Here is a 23,720-nt window from a genome sequence, read left to right on the forward strand (position 1 = left end):
TGAAAGCAAGAAAAAAAGTCCCGATTTGACGGGCCAACCCACACGCACAAACGCATACATATTTCATCATCCCACCCTTCTCCACACGCGCTCATTTCATTCCACTTAATCAAATCTACACTCAACATTTTAACATCTTTTAATTACTAATATAAAACACATTATATATATAAATTACTATCACTCTATTATCATACTGTGTGATTGAGAAAATACCACACATTATAGAACTCAAAAGAAAGTATTAACTAGGAATACATGTTACTGGAATTTTTTATGATCATTAGCTAGAGGAATAATTTACTGCGTACGGTGATGCTGTGCTTTTCCTTTAAAATATATTTTAGTTTTACTTTGGATGGAATGAGTTGCATTGCCTTTTACTTTAATTTATAGGTGGAAATTCTTAAGTCAACTACATCTCATGATTTGGTCTTGGTTTTTGCAGGCAACACCTCATTTCCCACTTCGTCCACTTTACTAAAGTCTCATCCAATCCTCTTCTATATCATCCCCTCCCATTCTCTCTTCTCTCCACCATGACTACCAGCATGAAGGTGCATCACTTCACACGTGCATTCTGGGAGCACGAACCCTTCCTCACCCTTGGCTGCAAGCGATTACGCCCTCTTGCTCCCAAACTGCCCACCACCACCACTTCTCTTCCTTTTGATCTCAAGACCTTCATCAGACCAGAAAGTGCTCCCAGAAAACAAGTTTCCTCTCTCCACAATAACAAGGATCCACCTTCACCCCAACCCCAGGTTCGTATTATTATCTAATTATCACTATTATTACCATCATATCCCTTTATCTCTTTTCTTTGATTAGTTTAATTTTCCTCTCTGCCCATCATATCCATGCATTAGAACTATAATTCACGTGCACGTATGCACGTAAAACACACTACTATATGCGACGCGCATGCATTTTATTAATTGTAGTTTATTTTTTGAGAAAGGAAGGAACCGATCACAGAGTGGTTCAAGATGCGTATTTGTTGTTAATTGTTTGTTTGTTTGCTATGATTAATGCACAGGTTGAAACGCATCCAGGAGGGACGCGGTGGAATCCGACGCAAGAACAGATAGGTATATTGGAGATGCTGTACAAAGGAGGGACGAGAACTCCGAATGCTCAGCAGATAGAGCAGATCACTGTTCAGTTAGGAAAGTACGGAAAAATCGAAGGGAAGAATGTGTTTTATTGGTTTCAGAATCACAAAGCACGCGAGAGACAAAAGCAGAAGCGTAACAGCCTTGCCTTTTCTCGTAGTCCTCGAACTCCCACAATTCATTCTGTTGTTACTTTAGAGGCAGCAAAGGTATGTATGCACTGACCTAGTAATGATACGAGATTTTGTTTCAAGACAAAAAAAAAAGTTGAATTAATTTAATGAATTATTGCAGGGGGAAGTAGTAGATAGAGACGAGGAGGAAGGTAGTCCGTACAAAAAGAAGTGTAGGAGATGGGTATTTGATTGTTTGGAAGAGCAAAGCATGTCGTCGTCATCAGTGTGTGAAGAGGAGGAACATAGAACTCTGAAGCTTTTCCCATTGCACCCGGAAGGAAGATGAAGGGGTTTGAGAAATTAAACATTAATTCATGATTTTGCTTTGCTTTAGTTCCGAATCCAACCAAGCTGATTGAATGAATGTGGTTTAGTTTTCTTTACTTTTCTTTTTTCTTTGTATTGGGAAAGAAGAAAGACAAAGTTGTCTCTGATCTGTACTCTTCCACTTAATGCTATTCCTGACTTTGGAACCAAACCAAAGCGATTTGTCTACCTTTATTTGTTGGTTTCAGCTACATGGGCGTGACTTTGAAAACGATGGATCCTTTTGACTACAGGAACAAATAAATCAAAGGAAGCTTTTAGGTTAAAAGGAGAAGCTACGGACGCACAAGTCCACGCACCTACTACTTCTTAATTCTTCTTCTTCTTCTCCTTCTTCTTCTTCCTAAGTCTATGCTTTTACTCTTGGAGTTTCAAAATTGAAAAAGCATTAGTGTCCTGTAGTTGAAATCTTATAAAATAATCATGTTAGATACTCCACTCACTCGTCATAAATCAGACTTTCATAAAGGAGAGGGCACATCAAGTATCAAAGGGTACATTCATATTTATTTTTTGGCCATTGACATGCAAGTTTCTTTTTACCACCTAGTGCCTCGTAGGGCCATGAGAACCAGACTTAGGAGGGAGAGGGAGACCAGCAATTTGAATTTACAACTCCCGACCAGTTTCACCACGTGTACTGTGTCTGCATATTGAGAAAAAGAACAACCTTATCCTTTATCTCTAGGATTTCGATCACATTCACAGACTATACTTTTACCGTTTAGGGAGAGATGAAAATAGAAGGGGTGATACTGAAACAGGCTGTAAATGTAAGCCCGATGAGATAGTTGCAAAAACTCATTTCATAGACTTACAAAAAATATTTGTTAACAAAAATAAATTATCTATCTTATGATAAATTTTACTATTACCTGATATTTTAATTAGTAAGTAGTTTTAAGATAAGTGGACAAGTGCTTGTTTGTAAATAATTTAACTGTGTAACCTTCTTGTTCATTTTTCAAAACCTAAAAATAAAAAATTTTGGATCCATATATAGGTAGATTACCTCTACCCTAAATTCTTTTAGTAAATCTATGGCTCCAAATTTAAACATAGATGAATTTTATATATATATATATATATATATATATATCGATTACTTTGTATGTAAATAAATTTACTTTTTATATTGAAAGTCAATTCAGAATATGATCAATTCTTTGCATAACGAAATTTCTAATTCATTTTACCTAATACAATTCTAAATTTAAAAAAAAAAAATTGTTGAAAATGAACTGAAATAAACTTATTAATAATAAAAAGTTTAAAGTACCAGCGGTGATGATTTTGATTTATTTTCCGAAGGAAGATACAATAAGTGAAAACTCTAAGAAGCTATTATTACTTATTCTTAGAAGTTATATAAAATATCACATACTACTTTATTATCTCTATATGACCCTCCCAAGATTAACAAATTATAATTTAGTTCGCTACTGTGTATTTTCATACAACTATGATTCATAAGTTTTTATTGAAGAAGATTTTTTAAATGTTTGAGCTTAAACATTGACACATATTTGTAACTTATTTAAATCCATGATATTTTTCGTTACTTAGTACATCATTTCAATACCGCTTACTAAAAATATTAACGAACAAAAAAAAATCCTAATTGCCAACACGATGATTACTACAATATTAAATAAAATAGTTGTCAGCAAAAGTGAGTCTTCGTGTAGTAGTCAAAGATTTTCAGCTATTTCTTTGTAGACATGAAAAATATTAGAATAATAATACCATAATACATTTTTACGTTCATTTGACATAGAATATAAGGACAAAATAATTTAAAAAATGTAAAATTTTATAGTTTTAAAAAAAAAGAATAAATAATAAGTAAAAATAGTGTCAAATGAATATAAAAAATTTAAATGAGTCAAAAAATCATTTATCAAAATATTATATGAAATAAAAAGTATTTTTAAGAGTGAAGTAGGAGTTACTTTTACGTTAAAATGATGGATTTTTTTTGGTGGAGATTGACGTTAGATAACTTCTTGACTAAATTAATTGTAGGGACTTTGAGGAGAGGTAAAAATGCATAGGTGTTTTCAGTGTATTTATTTGAATTAATATTTTTAAAAATTAGTTTTTGAAATATGTTTTAAAAATAATATTTGAAAATTTTATCGATTTCTAGAATAAATTACATTGTAGTGAAAGACCCTCTTCTAATTAGAATACTTTTAATGTATATAAATCATTTTATAGTCTTTCTGCGATGCATGATACCTTCTCATGTTATAGATGTAAATTGTAATAATTGGTTCAATTAGAATTTATATCTAAGCATAAATATTATAATAAAAAAGCTTAAAAATACAAACATCTTTTGAAAATAATATAGTGAGAAAAAGAATGCTAAATTGCTGGTCTTATTAAATTCAATTCCCTAAACAAGTTTCGAAGTCATAAAATAAAAATATTAAAACACGTATTTAAAATATAAAAAAATATTTTAATTGATACTGTAGTATTTGGATTATCACGCATTTAAGATAATGCAATAGTAGGGTCATACAATCATTTCTAATTGGATTGATTTGCATATTCTTAAAACAGAACCGATATTTCGGTACGGGAAGAGTAGTATACAATTTATTTTGGAATATTTTAATATAAAATGTATTTCTAATTAAAATGTTTTAAGAAGTTATTAAAATAATAATAGTAAGGACTATGATGTGATTGGAAGAAAAAAGTTCTCGAAGTCCCTTTTTAGAATGGCAGTTAGATGACATTTATAAACACTTTTTTGAGTGTATACTTTGAGGTAATATTGAAAATAAAATGTATAAAATAAACAGTGAAAGACCCTATCTTTTAAATTACAATGATATATTATTAAAAAAATGACCCTCATTTAATTATAATGTGCCAAAAAAAGTTAATTTTTCTTTCTTTGTAATTTAAAATATCATTTTACTTCTTATCGAAATTAAAATAAAATTTTAACTTGGTTCACGTATTGCTTTATTTTAAGTAATGAAAATTTAACGTAATAATGAATAAATAAATCCACAAATTTAGCATAGAATTCTCTTACAAAGTTATTTATTACTGTTTTCTCTCTCAAAATTATTATTTATCATTTCATTTTCTGTTAAATATTCTAATAATTATTTAATTTAACATTAATTCGTGTGTATATGTATCATAAATATACAATAAAATAGTAAATAAAAAAACTAGGAAATTAAATTACTAACTAGTTCACAGCTATAGAGTCACAGGATTCTGTTAAAACTCTTCTCCGAAAAGAAACTCGTTATAAATATTTTCGCGGGGCTTAAATTTTACGATAGTGATATATTTCGTACATAGTTGTACTTGAATCGAAGCTATTACCGCATTCAGTTTTTTTTTCAGTTTTCAAGAAAGTAAAAAAAAAAGATAATGGCGCAAGTTCCTGACAATGATGATAACAGTGAAGAGACGCATCCCAGGTTCCAGACGGCGTTGTACGTAGGGGATCTTGACGAGACCATCGACGAGACCCAGCTCTTTAATATCTTTAATGATGTTGCCAAAGTCCATTCCGTTCGAATTTGCCGCGACTATGCAACTAGGAAGTCCCTTGGTTACGCCTACGTGAATCACACTACCCGTTCTAATGGTTAGTTTCTTCTTGCACATTTATGCTCTGGGTTTGATATGACTCATCGCGTTTGCTCTTGGAGGGATAGGATGGTTGTTTTGTTCTTGCATTAATAATGTTGTTCTTGCTTAGGATTAATCTTTTTCTTTCTTGCATTGAAAAGTGTGGCAGCTTTTGTTCTTGCATTGATAGACTAATGGTGAGTGTTGTTTCTATGAGTATTTTAACCTTCATTGCAAATATTAACACCATGCAGCCGATCAAGCAATAAAAGAGCTAAATTTCATGCCGGTGAATGGCAAAACCATTAGGGTAACGTATGCTAATCGGGACTCCAGTGTTCGTAAGAGTGGTAAAGCTAACCTTTATATAAAGGTGCCTTTTTGCTTTCTTCCCCAGTGATGAGTATTATTGAATCTTTTTTCTGCTTGCTAATTGAGAATTCCGTCTCGTAATTTCTTGACTGATGACGCAGAATTTGGCTCCATCAGTCCATCACAGGGCTCTATTCAATCACTTTACGTCTTATGGGAACATTCTATCTTGCACGGTTGCAACGGATGATTCTGGCCAGTCTAAAGGTATTGGTTTTGTTCAGTTTGAGAGCGAAGCATCTGCAAAAGAAGCGATTGAAAAGTTAAACGGCTCGCTGCTCAACGGAAAAAAGATCTATGTGTGTCCTTTCGTGTCAAAGCAGGACCTAGTGCATGAATCTAGTGACACAAATTTTACAAATGTTTATGTTAAAAACCTGTCAAACACAATAACGGATGCTGAGTTGCAGAATATTTTCGGAGGATATGGTGATATTACTAGTGCTGTAGTGATGAAATATGCAAATGGTAGATCAAAAGGTTTTGGATTTGTGAATTTTGCAAATGCAGACGATGCGGCTAGAGCTCGGGACGGTCTTGATGGACAGACTTTTGATGGTAAGACTTGGTGTGTTAGAAGAGCCCAGACAAAAACTGAAAGGGAGCGTGGACTGACAGAGCTATATGACCAGAATAGGGGGATTTTCTCTCCTAGGCAAGGTAGAAACTTGTATATAAAGAACTTGGACGATAGTATTGATGATAACATACTTAAGGAAGTTTTCTCCGAGTTTGGTGTAATAACCTCAGCCAAGGTGTGTGAGTATGTTTCTTCATTTTATGCGTAACTTCGTTTGTCAAATCTTCATCGCCGTAAAGCGTGTTTGTTTTCCCCTGACATGCTCAGGTTATGAAATATGCAAATGGAGTAAGTAAAGGATCTGGATTTGTTGCATACTCAAATGGGGAGGCAGCAAATCTGGCTGTGAGTATTTAGATATTAGGGACTATCCTTTAATAACTGACAGAGAGCTTATTAATTCTCGTACAAAATCTGTTGATGCTTGTAGATTGAGTCGATGAATGGTCGACTAGTTGCTGGCAAACCTCTGTATGTTGCCCTTGCACAGAAAAGGGAAGAGAGAAGAGCAATGTTAGAGGTAATATATACGAGTGGGCAATCAACTACATGCTTTATAATTATGTTGTGGTCATCTTTAAGAATAAAACTTGGTAAATCCCATTCAGGTAATATTATTTACTTATTTGATGCAGGCATACTTTTCACAAAATACCCAAACACATCCAACTTTAATATCACAAGTAATTAAGCCGATTTTCGATTTCAGTTTGGGGATGTCATATATTTCATTTGAATTTCACCTTCGATGTTAGATTGTGAATTCATTTGATCTCCATTACAGGAAGAACTTGATTACCACCTGCAGAATCTTCCTCACTTAGAGATGGCAACTGGTCCTCCATTTCCATTTCCAATCTTAATGCCTCAGCGCGGACTCCCGCTGCCACTAGGACACCGACCACCAGGTCTTGGGCAACCGCTTGTGTGGCACCAGCAGGTCTCTTATTCTGTATTCCTTTGGTCATTGCATTGTATTTTCCATTCTCTACTTCTGATGTGGATACTTGTTGCTGTGGCTTTCAGATGATTCCAAGGGGAAATTTTTATCAAGGTCCTCGTCACCCCAACGTGCAAAATAGAGCAATGGTCCCCTTTAACCTTGGTCAGCCAGCGCCACCTCGGACCTTGGCATCAGTCGTTGCCAGTGTTCCTCCTGCAGAACAGAGGATTGTAAGACCTGTTTCTGGCATTGAATAGTGTTTTTTCTTTTTTCATGGGCACTAGAATAGTGTGAAACCAACTCTGTTGTGAATGGTTTTACAGGTGCTTGGTGAAACTTTATTCCCGTTAGTAGAAAGGCTGGTGTATAATGCAGCACCAAAGGTTACTGGTATGCTTTTAGAGCTGGACCAGGCTGAGGTTATACATATGATTGAGTCAGCAGATGCTTTGGAGGAAAAAGTTGCGGCGGCCATGGTTGTATTGAGACGAGAGGAAGAAGAGCGATATATCAGGCAAGCCGAGCAACTCGCTTCTCTCTCTTTCAACGAACGCTCTTAGCTTAGATTCTGTATGTCACTTTACCGGAATACCCATGTTCAAATATTCACAGTTTCTGCTTCTGCCTTTTTGTACTAGGATTAACAAACACTGACTGTTGTAGTATATAAATCTCATTTTGCTTTGCTTCCTATTTTTGCTACAACTTTTCTTTAAAATAACAATAGTAGCTTTCAGCTTTTAGCCGTGTTGCATGATATCTTTAATTTTCCATGATAGTTCGACATTGTCATTTACTCTTGTTTAACAATTATAAATATTATTATTTTACTTTGATTTTTTATATTTATTTTTGTTAATTAAAATATAATATTTTATTATTAAAAATGAGTTGTAAAGTGGAAATAAAAGATTGTTTTTCTAAGGAAAACTTAATAATATTATAATACGTATTAACATTTAATATTATTGACAAATAAAAAATATCATCAAAATATTAATATATTGAGTTGGGAAGTGATTATATATTTTTTCGCTGAGTTCCTTCTATCATGTCCTTTTATATATATATATATACAGATGCATAGAAAGTCATATTGTTTTCAAAAGATAAATTTGAAAAAAAAAAGACCTTACAGGAAAGAAAAATGGATAAGGTAAAGTACCCTCTCATATTTTATTCTACAATCTATGCAAGTAAGAACAAAGAGGGTCACTAATTACTGAAGTTAAAGAGAACGGTAATCTCCGACAAAACAATAGAAAAGTTAGAAAATTTCACCGCTTAATATATTTTTTTTACGTAGGTCATGTTAAATCAAGATACTCCAATTATCAATATTCGTAATATATTCAAGCTAATTTAGATTGCTTCCTAAGTAATTACCTTTTCTTGATCAAGTTGATTAAGGGATTTTGAAAATAGAAGACTCTTTAGGTTTTGAAAATACAAGGAACAAGGGCTGTACATGAAAAATAAGAGGGAATTTCCTTCAATTGCTCCATTCGTGAATCCCATATTTCTAAAAATTGACTTCCATAATTAGGGTTATATTGTTTGCCTGATAAAAGTCATAGGAGCATAAAACATACGAAATATAGAAATTAAGTAAAATTAAATCTTCTTATTATTTCAAATCATGAATAACTTTAGAAACTTGAGTCAATGATTCAAATTGTAATATAAGAGGAACAAAATCTATTGTAGGATATTTTTATCAGAAAAATAAAATAAGAATACTTGAGTTGGCCTGTTTTAACCCATATATAAAATAATATGTTATTAAAAAGAGAAGAACTATAATCTCTCAAATTCCAGCAAAAATCTCTCAAAAATATATAACATTCAGCTAAAAACTTAACATAATCCCAAAAAACTCAACTTGTTTATTTTCTCCTGAGTTACAAACCTAGCTACACACAACACATTCTTAAAAAAACTAGCATAACATAAGAACTATACATTAGGATAATTATGGACAACATAGCACCAAGAAATGGACAAAATTATGGAAAGGATAGAAATGAACCAAACAATCATCAAAGGAAAGCAAGAATAAAACAACAACTAAATTAGAAGAAATAAACGCAGAAATCTAACCTTGTGAAAACAATCATGTTCATCTAGTATAAATGTAATATATAATAAGCAAACCCTTCGAAAAACTTAAAAAAAAAATAAAAGATTAGGTAATGCTACATACAATACTACAACATACATGCGAATTGCAATACAAATAAATGAAAATACAAGATAAAAATATGAAAAATATCACTCGAATTGAGGATTTTATAATTAAAACTTATATGGAAAAAAAAAACCTTCAATCTTTAATTTTCTTTATAGATGCTCAAATATATCTCTCTTACTTATTTATGCTTTTTGAAAATAAAAGTATTCAATTAAAATAAGAACAGATGTAAAATTTAAAATAAAAATAAGATAAGTGTCACTGTTAACACGAGTAAATTAATCGGTAAAAATGTTTTTTGAAAAAAAAAACAATTTTGTATTAATTGATTATGTAAGTGAATTCTTAATAAAGTTTGATTATATTTTTAGAAACCTTTTAGATTAATTGATTAATACAAAGAAGATCTATGATTTTATACTGCATCTTAATCCATTAATATATCAGTTGTCACACTTTTGATTTCAAACATGATCAAGCGTTCCTCAAATCTAATCTTAATTGATTAATTTAATTTTAAGAGTGGTCAAAGATCTATATCTTGATTATAAGATTTTTAATTAATCCAATATACATCTCATATTTATGTACTTGGACATCAGGGGTGGGCAAATCGAACTGAACTGTACTACACTGCTAAAAACTGAACTAAACTGTAAAACAGTTCAGACAAACTGAAGTGAACTGTAAAACAGTTCAGACAAACTGAACTAAACTATATTTTGTTTTATCAAACTGAACCGTACTGCAGTATGAACTGAACTGAACTATTAACTGAACTGTAAACTGAACTAAACTATTAACTGAGTTGTAAATTAGACTAACTGAACTATAACTAAATTGTAAACTACACTAATTTTAACTAAACTACAATATAAACTAAACTGAACTAGTAACTATACTAATTTTAAACTGAATTGTACTAATTTTTAAACTATATAGTATAACAATACATGTTCTTTTTAATTGAAAATTATTTTAATATTTATTTTATTTTATTCATAAATGTCTAATAAATTGATTTTTAATTATTTAATATTATTATTTTCTATTTTATTTATATTTCTTTTTTTATTAAAAATTATTTTTATTATTTATTTATTTTATTAATAAAATATATATATATATATATATATATATATATATATATATATATATATATAACTTAAAAAATATAAAAATATAAATTATATTTTTTATTTTTATTGATAAAAATATAAATTTTGTGATAAAAAAGTTGTTTTAAAAAATTAATTATTATTTTTTTTATCTGAACAGTTATTTTTATTAATATTTTATTATTAAATAAAGTTTTTTTGACAAGACGAAACAATTGAACTGAAATTAGAGAAGATGTAAGAGTAGATACAGTTCTCACAGTTAACTAAACTGTAACTGTTATCCGTTCAGTTTTTAAAAACTGAACCATAAGATAGTATAGGTTACTAGAAATGAATCAGTTACTTTTAGTACAACATAGTACATTTAACTGCAATACAGATCAGTTATTTTTGCCTAACCTTAATCACAATCATCATGTGGGCATTCATAAAAAAACATATCAACACTTTGACATAACAATATTTTCTTTGGTTGAGATTCACGGACATTAATTGAGCGTGGATAACCTCGCTTTACTCCTTATTAAGTTGTTTTTCCAAGGTTACATTTTCTAATACCTTATGGACTTCACAGACTCAATCACAACACTTAGCCTAAAAATTACAATTTAAAGAAAAAGACAAATCTTAAATATTTTAAGTTAAAAAAATAAAAATAAAATAAAATGATTAATTTTTTGAACAAATAGCAATTTTTGATTTAGTATTTGTAGGCTTTTTTTTTTGTTGATTTCTTTTTTTTTTTTTTTTTTTTTTTTTTTTTTTTTTTTATATCTTTATTCATTCACTCATCCTTATCAAAATTCTTTAACCTATCCTTAAGGTATTATACTAAGAAAGTTCAATTTAATCTACACTTTTCATCAAGCTTCCATACAACTTACAATCAGAGTACAACAATTTCATACATAATTTAAACACATAATTAAATTTAATTACTACTTTTACAAATTATTTCACATTAATACACAAGAAAAAGTCAATATAAAAAACTTTGAAAATTTATTAATATTCATATTGCTTTGGTATCATTAAAATAACTCAATCTCTTTTATAATATGCAGTTGTTCAATTAAGATTTTTATATTTTTTAATTCTTTTTTCACAATTGTGAGTAATTGCAAATCCATCACAGATTAAGTTTTCCGAAATTTGTATTGCTAATATTTTGTAACAATGAGAATGTTAAACTTTTTATTACCCGAGAGAATATTGAATATTATTGAGGTAAGATTTTTTTACATAAAAATTTGACATAATTCTCAAAATAAAATCTTAAAACTTTAATATTTATAGTTCTTCTTTCTTTTACACACTAACCGACAAAAAATTTCAATTTTATTTATAAGAAAAACATTTGTTAATATTTGTGAAAGAAAATAAACTTATATTTGCTTATTTTACGGGCTACTACTACTATCATTGTTGCATGACCTTTTTCACTGTTAATACTTTCAATAACTATCACGCTCTTACCTTTTAGTTAAAATTTTCATACTGATTAAACTTTTCTTTATCATTGCAGGTTGGAAAAGATTTATCAAAAGATAATAAAGATCAATAACTTAATTAACAACACTGACTTAAGCGGTTAGTCAAACGTAATTGTTCCGGTTCTTTCTCTGCTTATATATTGGTTTGTTAGTCTTTCATCAATAAATGTTCCTTCAATGTTGTTTTAATGTGTAATATTTATTAGTTGATTTGGCAATTTTTAAACATATTCTTGTTTTGTTTTCCCAACTTTATTATTAATATCTAGAGTAATTTAAAGTCTAATTGTTAGACATGATATTTTTATATGAAGTCCTACGTTCAAAGCACGACATATCTTCTGGAAATTTTAAAATTCTTTCCATTTTTATAATTTAAAGATAAAATGGCAACATAATAATTAAAACCCCATGTTCTTTGTCGAACCTTCTATATCCTTTTTTTCAACATTTTTAATCAATTTTTCGTAGATTGTCACCTACCGCAATTTGATCTCTAATATAGAAAAGATAACTAGGAATCAGTAGATAACTATTGATTTAGAATTTTGACAATTAATTAAAAAATAAGTCTGGTGTGAAAAATTAAATTAAAAAACGTGCATATTAATTAAGCTAGAATAAAGATTTTTTTAATTTTAATACTATTATTATTAGTTGAATTATCGAGTTACAACTTAACTTTTTCATTTTAAAATATTGTCCCTAATCACTTCAATTGTCACAAACGTCAGATAATGATAATACTCATTCAAAACATTATACTGTTTAAGTTTGAAATATATTTATTTATTCCACTTTTTTGACATCCTTGTCCAAGCAACCAATGGTGGATTAACATCGGCAATATTGTTGTTAAGTTTAGTACTTTTTGAAGTATTTCCTTTTTAAAGTTTAGAGACCTTGTTTCTTAATGATTAGGAAAAATATATCTATTATGTATTACTTATTCACCTACGAACAATATTTTATAATATATAAACAATAAAATTTAAAAATTAAAAAAAAAAACTAATTGTTAAATCTTTTAATTCAAAAATATTATTTTAATTTTACAAAAGTCGTAATTGTTCAAGTTTATGTTGGTCGAACTCGTGTTAATCAAGTTTGAACTGGTCAATCTTGTGTTAGTCGAATTTGAGTTAGTTGAACTTGTTGTGTTGATTAAGATCGATACTTAAAGTTGTTGTTAGACTATCTTTCTTAACAAGACTTGGATTGTTGTTTCTACAAAAATCTCAAGGGTTATTGTTTTTAGCCACAAGATGCAAGATATCTTCTGCACGCCATGGTTTATTTAACCAGTCTTGAAACCTCTCATCCATCTATAAATAGGTGTATTGTGCTTCCTCCAAAATCATGAAACATACTTTACGAGTTCTCTGATCACTTATCTTTGTTTTCTTATTTTTAGAGTATCGTAGGTATTTAATCTTTTTAGACTTTCTGACTAGTTTTGATATCCTTGAAAATTTTTGGAAAGTTTCTGATTTATATTAGAAGATTTGTGCAACACATTGTGGATAAGTCTTGAAAGACAATGAATCAACATCTCATGAAGTTTGATTATGTTAACTTTTTACAACATATCTTTCGTAAACAAATATAACATGTAACAAATAATGTTATGCAAATTTCAGATTAGGAAAATTTACATGTTTCCATCTTCTAGTTTAGCTATGTTATCTAGTATTAGAAATTTAAGGTGAATTTAAATTTTATATTAGATAAAAATGAGTAAAATGATTAATATATAAGTACTAGGACTATAAATTCATTACCTTAATTTATTTTTTATGAAAAACGATGTTTTGGTCTTTTTACATGGGTAGTGAAAATGAATTAGACAAGTAAGATTCTTTATATTGAAAGTCTTTCGTTTTAAGAAAACATTGACCATCTAGAAAAATAAGAAATAATGGTATCTTGATCTTTTTTATGAATTTATTTAACATAAAGTCAAAACATTAATGAGACTAATGAGACTTGATAGTAACCACATTAATGATTCATATCATTCTCAACTCAATCTTAGATAATAAATTTCAAAATATTATCTGTATGTGATGATTCACTTTCTATTTTTACTTAATATAAAATTTAAACTGATATTTAGATTTCCGATCATATATTTCGTAACTACAATATCATTACATGTTTTACTAACTATTTTTCTCAAATAGCTTTTTAGATATCATTACATGTGTCTTTAGATATACAAATGAATATAAGTCTAATTCAGATTAAAATATCTCTAATCTAAAATAATAAGATAATGAATTTATATGTCTTTTATTGATTATTTTTTTCTATTAAATTGAATAAAAAAGTTTAGCTAGGAAACAGCACTGTCCATGGTATGAGTTTTATTTAATAATATTATTTTACAGCGTGATCTGGGACAATGCACAACTATAGTAATATAATAACAATCGGTCCAAAACTTGTGATATATACATCATACGTATAGATTCCTTTTACACCGACGTGCAATTTTTTAATTGAGGAGTATAAATAAAACAAATGTGTAGAGGTTGGTGTAGGTGACAACTTCCTAGCAGTCTATTGAGGAGGCTGAAAGGGTATTTTCGAAGAAGTTGGGGATTGTATAAACATTTTTTTTATGGTATCATAAGCAAACTTTTGTTCAAGTAGTCATCGAATGCTTAAATTTAAAAGAATAAATGAATACTCCACTTATGTCATAAATTAAAAAGCCATTCCTATTAGCCATCTTTTGACCAGAATAATAAGATATTCTGAACTTCTGAGTCGTATTCGGACTCATTCAACCAAAATAATGTATCATATATTAAACTTGATTTTTTTTTTTATAAAACTCAAACTCATTATTTACTAATCAATATGAAATCACTTTTGCCACATTTTCCCTACAGCTATCGTTTTTCTTTACGCAATCTTATGTTTAGCCATTTCTCCTATTCAGATTTGAGCATCGGTTCATCAAATCTTATCTTTTAAACTTCACCCTTCTTAGTATTTGATGCAATTTTGAATAAGCGTTACCTTTATGAACTATAAATTTGATATTGAAGGTACCAATTACACAAAAGACATCATCAAACCTAATTAAGAATAAATAATTGTTATGTATTTTTCATGTTATTCAATTCAATATTCACTAAACCTTTTATTTTGAATTAGACTTCATTTTTTCAAAACAAAAAAAATCATATCTAAAATTAAAACAGGTTATGTTCTAATTCTAAATTTGTCGATTGATATTTTTAAGGTCAATCATTATATGTTTGAGGTATTGTTCATTTTGGAGCATGAAACTCTTATGCAATTTGTTTTTAAGAAATTGTTTTAGAAGATGGAACAAGAAAAAAATATTTAAATTGTCTTAAACATCAATTCTTAAACAAGGTAAAATTATTGAGCGAGTTTGAAATGTTGTACATATCTAATCTACCAAATATACATTGAACAGTTCAACAAAACTCATTAAACCTTCTCATTTTACAACAACTCAAAATACATCTCTGAAGAAAATATTCACATATCACAGCTAATCTGATAGTTTAATATTATAGTCATGATGAGGTATCATTTTCTTATTATTACTTACTATGTTATGTTATTGTTGTTTACTTTATTTTAATAGTTTTATTTGATATCACAACATAAATTTATCATTTATATTAATTTTATAAATATAATTGATATTCTTCCAAGAATACTAACTTAATTCTCATATTTATTCTTCAATTTTCATGAATCTTAAAACTCTTTTACTAATTTGAGATCTTGCTCAAGATAAGATAAAAACAATGTAATTATTAATGACATTTTAATTGATATTTTTCTATGGAGCTATTTTGCATGCCCTAAAGTCGGTTTCAAATATAGACTAATTTTTCCGCTACATATTCGAAAGCAAACTTAGAATAGCATTTGTCTATGTATCGAGCTATTATACTTAAAAATGTGAACGATTTTTTTAATTGCTTTTTCACATTTTTTTTATCGATTTTATCTTTATAAATACATTCAATTTCTATAAAAATACCAACAGTATTAATAACAATTGTTAATTTTAACATTATAAAAATTAATAAATATAATTCATTTATCTAACTAATTTTTATGCATATTATTTTTTATAGTTTCAATATAAATTACAGTGACTATTTTTAATTTTAACATTGCTATAATAACTATATTTTTTATTAGTAAAAAAAGTAGACATTACTAGTATGTACTAGTTATTATTACTACTCCAAATTCACTATAATAATATAATCACCCAAAGTTAGGTACAAATAAAAAAATATAAAGAAAGAAAAAAATTAAAATATTATCATAATTTAAAAATGGTTATTGAAAATAATATTTCAACTGATATTTGAATGAAATTTTTTGTCATAAATTTTGAAATGACAAATGTTAACATAGAATGTGATATATATTTCATATTTATTAATTTTATCAACACCCCCTTACCTTGAGTGTAAAAATCAGTTTTGAGTTTGAATGGATAAAGAAAATATTCCTTGTCAACTGATCTTGTTTTTACACATGGAATAGAAATTTCATAATCAAAATTCTTCATGTTTTGCAAACTTCTATACAAGTTTTAAAACCATTTTTCTCACATAAATATTTTCATTTTATGACACTTTTTTTTTTTAATTTTTATAACAAAATTAATCATTAACAAATGTTAAGATTATTGTAGTAGTTATTGTAGCTTGAATATTCTAAATTAAATCTCTTTTTATTTTTCAGTAAGAGAATTTAAATCTTAATAAATATGAAAGTTATAAAATTTACATGAATCTATGTTATTATATTAGAATAATTCTTATATGAAGTATATAATAATAAAATAATTAATAATAATATAATAATATATAATCATAAATAATAATTATAATATAAACTGTTAAAATTAATTATAATATATGGATATTCTTATCCATAGACGTAAGTTCTCTCGTTGTCAAAATAAAAAGACTAATAGACATTATTAGAGCATGTTTTTATGTAATAATTAAGTTCTTAACTTATTAATCAATTTTCAAATTTTAAATTACAACTACAAATAACTAATATGAAAATGCATGCTCTATATTCGTTAAAGGGAAATCCTTTTCTAATAATTTGATTTGATTAGCAAACAGCAAACTATAAAGGAGGAAAATGCAAAAATGTGTTACCCTAATGTTTACGTCACATTTCCAGTATCATATAATAAAATACGGAAAATAAGACCTTAATTACTTTATTTAGGCTTAGATAACTTATTATATAGTATGAGATTATATAATTTCAACCAATCTTTGTGTGTGACATATATATTTCATTTTTTAATATTATTAAACGTCTAGTAAAAAATATTAATTAACATAAATAATTTCTTTTATTAAAAAAAAACTCCTAAAATGGTTGAGTTTAAATACGAAAAACGGTTCTGCTTACACCACTGTTTTGTTTTGACATTCATGTAACAACAATAAAAACTATTAAATTAAGTTATTCAAATTAAATATAAACTAAATTATTAAATATATAAGTAATAAAATAAGTTGGTGTGTGAGAATGGAATGTTAAGATATCAGAATGCTTGAAATATAGGAGTAAATAATTCTAAACTATATTCTAGTGGGGACACATTCTATTCTAGCAAAACTCAAAAACGCATTTGGTTCCTATATGCTAGTGGGTAGCAGTTTCTATTTAACTCATCCGTCTCTGTTATTTGTAAATGCATATATTATTAGCACTTGCGATTTCTCTCTTCAACACAGACCAAAACTTGTGTAAACTTGAATCATGGTTACTCCTGTCGTTAGACGCATTTCAGAATGCTTCGTCAAACCGCATGGTTTAACCCAAGTTTCAAACCAAATATGTAATTTAACACCTTGGGATATTTCTATGTTGTCTGTGCACTATATCCAAAAGGGTCTACTCTTCAAGAAGCCTGAAACACTTATTGATGAACACGATTTCGTACAAAATCTGTTGGAGAAGCTCAAACACTCTCTTTCACTCACCCTTTTTCATTTCTATCCATTGTCTGGTCGCCTTGTTACCCACAAAACCCAAAACCCTCCCTCTTATACTGTTTCTGTTGATTGCAAAAACAGTGACGGAGTTAGATTCATTCATGCAACTCTTGATGTCACCATATCTGAACTACTCTCCCCAGTTGACACCCCATCCATTTTTCACTCATTTTTTGACCACCACAAAGCAGTCAACCATGACGGTCACACCATGCCGCTGTTGTCCATCCAAGTCACTGAATTGATCGACGGTGTTTTCATAGGTTGTTCAATGAATCACTCTCTCGGTGATGGCACTTCGTATTGGAATTTCTTCAATACATGGTCTCAGATCTTTGAAGCACAAGCTCAAGGCCAAGAATATGATGCTCCCATTTTTCGCCAACCTATTCACAATCGCTGGTTTCCAAATAATTGCAGTTCACCAATCAATCTTCCTTTCAAACATCACGACGAGTTTATCAGGAGGTATGAGGCGCCCTTGCTGAGAGAGAGAATCTTCCACTTTTCAGCAGAGTCGATAGGAAAACTGAAAGCAAAGGCAAACTCAGAGTCCAACAGTGATACTTGGAAAATCTCTTCGTTCCAGTCATTATCAGCACTTGTTTGGAGATCAATAATTCGAGCATGCTCCCTACCATATGAGCAAAAAACACGTTTTAACTTAACTGCAAACAATCGGTCAAGAATGGAGCCACCTCTGCCTCATGAATACTTTGGAAACTCGGTTGATAAGTTGAATGCGGAAACTACAGTTGGGGAATTACTTGAGAATGATCTAGGATGGGCTGCAGGGAAGTTGCACCTTGCTGTTACAAGGCACAATGACAAAGAGGTGTTGCATTTACTCCAAGAGTGGTTACAGTCTCCAGTGATCAAGCACACTAGTCAGCCTTTGGAGCCGTACGTTGTTTTGATAAGTAGCTCACCAAGGTTCAACATGTATGGGAGTGAGTTTGGAATGGGGAAAGCAGTGGCAGTGAGAAGTGGATATGCCAACAAATTTGATGGGAAGGTCACATCATTTCCAGGTCGTGAAGGAGGTGGAAGCATCGATTTGGAAATCTGCCTTTTACCACATATAATGACCTCTCTTGAATCAGACATAGAGTTTATGAATGCAGTTTCCTAATTCTCATTTCCAAACCTAAAATATTCCAAGTCCATTATTAATATTATTGAAAGGAATCGTCATTCTCAGCCTTTTTATGTCAATAATAATCGGATTCACTTCTCCTTTTGACTATTATCAATAATCGGGTTGTCAATAATATTATTTATCATTTTAATTAAAAATTATAAATAATATTATTATATAAGTAACACTAAAATACTTTTCTTACCCAATTATAAAATATAAATAATTATTGTCACTCTTATTTAACTTAATGTGTTATATGAATAATTTATATTTATTATATAAATTTGCATTATTAATTATCATATACACTTCTTTAATATTATTATTCAAATATATTCATTAACAAAAATAATTTAAATGTCTTAGCGGTAGGACACACTCATTAAATGCACATGAACAACACAGTAATTAAATACTAATAAAAGGGTGGAGTTTGACCACACAATAAAATTGGAATTGAGTAACACTAAAGAGTTCGTGAGCATGAGATCCATGAGCTTAATTAAATATGTTCTGATATCAATGACTCTGATAAACAATCTATTAAATATGATATCCGACGCCCATGAAAAATTCTTTTATTAGTTGAGAATAAAATTTTCTAACATAACAAAAAGTGAAAATTAAGAAAAGTTAAGAGGGAAAAAGATTCATGTAGCCCATCTAATTAATATGTTTTTTCTACTCGATCCCACATATATTTATTTCAATCGCCTTTATTTGATTAGTAATACAAACAAACAAGTGAAGGTGATGAACATAATGGGCGTATTAGGAAACTAGAACAACAGGGGATCAAACTTAGTAACTGCATTCATGAACTCTTCATCTGATTCCAAAGCACTCATTGTGTGTGGCGAAAGGCAAACTTCCAAATCAATGCTTCCTCCTCCTTCACGCCCTGGGTATGACGACACCTTCCCATCAAATTTGTTTGCATAACCACTTCTAGCAGCCACCGCTTTCCCCATTCCAAATTCACATCCATACATATTGAACCTGGGCGAACTACCCATCAACAAGCTATACGGGTCAAAGTAACGACCCATTTTAATTATGAAAGGAGAATCTAACCACCCTTCCAGAAATTCTACCACCACTCTATCATTAAGGTCTGTAACAGCCACATGCAACTTCCATGCTGCCCATCCTATACCATTCTCAAGCAATTCCCCTGTTGTCGTTTCTGCACTCACTGCATGAACGCAGTTTCCAAAGTATTCTTCTGACACAGGCGGCTTCATTCTTGATCGACTGTTTGCGGCTAATCTGCATGTTGTTTTCTGGTCAGACGGTGGGGAGCGCGCACGAGTTATGGATCTCCAAACAAGTGCTGATAATGATTGGAAGGAAGAGATTTTTGTGGTATTAGATTCTGAGTTGGCCTTTGCTTTCAGTTTGGCAATTGATTCTGCTGAAAAGTGGAAAAATCTCTCTCTCAGCAAGGGTGTTTCAGATCTCCAAATAAACTCGTCATGATGTTTGAAAGGAAGAGAGATTGGTGGACTACAATTATGTGGAAACAAACGATCGTGAATGGGTTGGCGTGAGATGGGAACATCGTATTCATGGTTTTCAGATTGAGATTGTGCTTGAAAGATCTGAGACCATGTATTGAAGAAATTCCAATACGAAGTGCCATCACCGACAACGTGATTCATGGAACAACCAATGAAAACACCGTCCAGTAGTTCAGTGACTTGGATGGACAACAGCGGCATGGTGTGACCGTCATGGTTGACTGCTTTGTGGTGGTCAAAGAACGATTGAACAATGGGTGGGACGTCAAAGGGGGAGAGGATATCAGCTATAGTGATATCCAGAGTTGCATGAATGAATCTAGCTCCATCACTGTTGTTGCAATCAATAGAAACAGTATAAGAGGGAGGGTTTTGGGTTTTGTGGGTGACAAGGCGACCAGACAAGGGATAAAAGTGGAAGAGGGTAAGAGAAAGAGAGTGTTTGAGCTTCTCCAACAGATTTTGTATGAAATGTTGTTCATCAATAAGGGTTGCAGGTTTCTTGAAGAGAAGACCCTTCTGGATATAGTTTGTAGACAGCGAAACCATATCCCAAGGAGTTAGATTGCAGATTTGGTTGGAGAATTGAGGCTTCACAAAGCATTCTGAAATGCGTCGAACAGCGAGGTTACTCATTATGCAGGGTATCTGTTTCCTTTGTTGAGTTCTGAAACAGGACATCCTTAATACTCTCTTATATAGATATTAAATAAAAATAAATAAAGCAGTCAATTGCCACCTTCCTTTGACTAGTATCCATTACCCTGAAGTTCCGGGAAAATAAGTATAAAACTGGTAAGATTATTTGTTTAATACTTTTCTTATTTATATTAGTTTTTAGAAAATTTTTAAATTTAAAAATATTTTTTATATTAAATTGAAAATATATTTAGTCATTATTTAAATTTTAAAAAACTAAGATTAAGATATTATTAATATTTAACATTTTGTCATATTTAATTTTATGCATAAAAACATGAATACAAAAAATACACTTTTGTATATATAACATATGTTTCGTATTTTAATATTTTCAGAAATCCTGAGTCATAACAAAAATAAAGAATAATTTATATTATTATTATTATTATTATTATTATTATTATTATTATAACGGTTGGATTGGCTTAGATGGGTAAATAAAATAAGATGAACTAATAAATGAATTAAAAATAAAAGTAAGCTTAATCCCATCTAGATTATTTATACTTTTAAAAATAGTGGGAACTTGAAAGGCAGCTTTTGAGGGAAAAAAGTTATGAAGAGAAAATTATAAAGTTGAAAAGGAGAAAAAAAAATGTGAACAGAAATGGTAGAGAATGCAGTAGAAGATATCTCTGTAAAAGAGTGAAGTAATGTGAAAAGAATTTCTCTGTAACAATATAGTCATTTATTTTAAGAAAATTTACTTCTTTTTAAACATTAAACAACTCTATGGATACTAATTTTATCATGTTAACATAACTATGCTGTATTATATTCTAGTTTTCTGTGATATATTTGTTTTATGTTTTATTTGGTGTAATTGGTATGTGGTAAACTTTTTATTGTTATCTTGATATTGTTTTCTCAAATATTACATTAAGTATTATTATAAATATTGAATTTTAAATCACTAAAATAAGATAGTATAACAAAAAAATATTTGAAGATATTAAAGAGCTTAATTTAAGATTAATTTAACTAATAAAATAACTATATACATATTTATATTGTTCTCTTGATATTATTTTTTCAAACTATAAATTACACATTAAGTATTATAAATATTAAATTTTAAACCATTAAAATAGAATGATATAATAAAAGAATATTTAGAGTATTAAGAAAACTTTAAATTTAATTTATCTCATTAATTTATAATTTTATATTTATACTTATTTATACAATATAAAATAATTTTATTTTTATTTAATGTGAGGTTTTTAATATATTCTCGTTAAATACATATATTTTAAATATAAAATTAGATATTAATGAATAAATGATAAAAACCCATAAATACATATAAAATGTAATAATATGTTGTCTTTCCGTATCCTTCGTATCAAGTTTTTCTATTTGCCATTTAGAAGGAATATTCAACCAAAGCCAAAGAATAGTATTAGTCTTTTGGGAATGACTTAGTGAGAAGCAAACCTGCATTTTTTTTTTTTAATAATTGACCAAAAATTTGGTCCATTATGATGAAAAGTCAAGAGAATCCACGACAAGGGAGAAATAAAAGTTTTTGAGATTGTTAAGATATGTTAAATATTCTATTAAAAGATATTAGACAATCAAATATTGTGTTACTTATAATTTAGATATTATTTTAATTTGTGCAGATTTGTGCACCTGTCATTCCTTTAATAGATGAAGAATTATAGGATCCTTATATATATATATATATATATATATGGTACGCTACTCTTTGAAATAATACATCAGAATTATTCATTAAACCTTTTATTATGGTATCAAGAGCCAAACACTGATATCCTCTACAATATAGGAATTCTGGAACTTTCGCTGCTTCCAAGAGTTATATTTCTACTGCTGCCGGATTTGTGGCCAAGTCAGGTCTATCTAACTCTGTTCTTAATCTTTCTGTTGTTACTAAGGGTAGTGATTGGATAATTGATTCAGGTGCTACTGATCATATGACTTGTGATCCTCATATATTTACTAGTTTTTCCTCTAATTGTTCTAAAAGTGTTATTATTAATGCCAATTGGGTCTCATCTCCTATTGAAGGTATAGGTACTATATCCTTCTCACCCTCCTTATCAATTCCTGGTGTCTTATTTGTTCCTACATTAAATTGTAATCTTATCTCCGTCAGCAAGTTAACAAAATCACATTCTTGTGTTGCCTTGTTTTATCCAACCCATTGTCTTTTTCAGAACATCCATTCCAAGGAGAAGATTGTCAGTGGTAGAGAGAGTGAAGGACTGTATTATCTGGAAAGTGTCTCACGACAAAACCATAAAAGAGGATTGACTTGTCTTGCGAATGATCACATACAAGATAAAAACAAAAAAGAAATTTGGTTGTGGCATAAACAGTTGGGACATCCCTCATTTGGTTATTTAAAAAAATTATTTCCATCACTATT

The 23,720-nt window shown here is 29.5% G+C and overlaps 4 protein-coding genes across 4 annotated transcripts; 3 read left to right on the top strand and 1 right to left on the bottom strand.

Annotated features, from left to right (window-relative positions):
• Window positions 1-361: 361 nt before the first annotated feature.
• On the top strand, window positions 362-1,786 carry LOC106761295 (WUSCHEL-related homeobox 4). Its single transcript, XM_014644831.2, has 3 exons — window positions 362-764; window positions 1,040-1,324; window positions 1,410-1,786. Exons 1-3 carry the CDS (start codon window positions 540-542, stop codon window positions 1,575-1,577), a joined length of 678 nt encoding a protein of 225 aa, XP_014500317.1. The 5' UTR covers window positions 362-539; the 3' UTR covers window positions 1,578-1,786.
• A 3,176-nt stretch (window positions 1,787-4,962) lies between these two features.
• On the top strand, window positions 4,963-7,682 carry LOC106760461 (polyadenylate-binding protein 2-like). The gene is made up of 9 exons (XM_022780246.1): window positions 4,963-5,243; window positions 5,482-5,600; window positions 5,701-6,354; window positions 6,447-6,524; window positions 6,610-6,699; window positions 6,815-6,862; window positions 6,964-7,119; window positions 7,206-7,352; window positions 7,446-7,682. The coding sequence occupies exons 1-9, from the start codon at window positions 5,024-5,026 to the stop codon at window positions 7,680-7,682; spliced, it is 1,749 nt and encodes a 582-aa protein (XP_022635967.1). The 5' UTR covers window positions 4,963-5,023.
• Window positions 7,683-17,666: 9,984 nt separating this feature from the next.
• LOC106761640 (uncharacterized acetyltransferase At3g50280-like) lies at window positions 17,667-19,217 on the top strand. Its single transcript, XM_014645205.2, has one exon. It carries the CDS (start codon window positions 17,727-17,729, stop codon window positions 19,092-19,094), a length of 1,368 nt encoding a protein of 455 aa, XP_014500691.1. The 5' UTR covers window positions 17,667-17,726; the 3' UTR covers window positions 19,095-19,217.
• Window positions 19,218-19,778: 561 nt separating this feature from the next.
• LOC106761257 (uncharacterized acetyltransferase At3g50280-like) lies at window positions 19,779-21,293 on the bottom strand. Its single transcript, XM_014644788.2, has one exon. The coding sequence runs from the start codon at window positions 21,257-21,259 to the stop codon at window positions 19,883-19,885; it is 1,377 nt and encodes a 458-aa protein (XP_014500274.1). The 5' UTR covers window positions 21,260-21,293; the 3' UTR covers window positions 19,779-19,882.
• Between the last annotated feature and the right edge of the window lie 2,427 nt (window positions 21,294-23,720).

Source organism: Vigna radiata, chromosome 5, assembly GCF_000741045.1.
Source record: "Vigna radiata var. radiata cultivar VC1973A chromosome 5, Vradiata_ver6, whole genome shotgun sequence".
In the NCBI taxonomy this organism is placed as follows: Eukaryota; Viridiplantae; Streptophyta; class Magnoliopsida; order Fabales; family Fabaceae; genus Vigna; species Vigna radiata.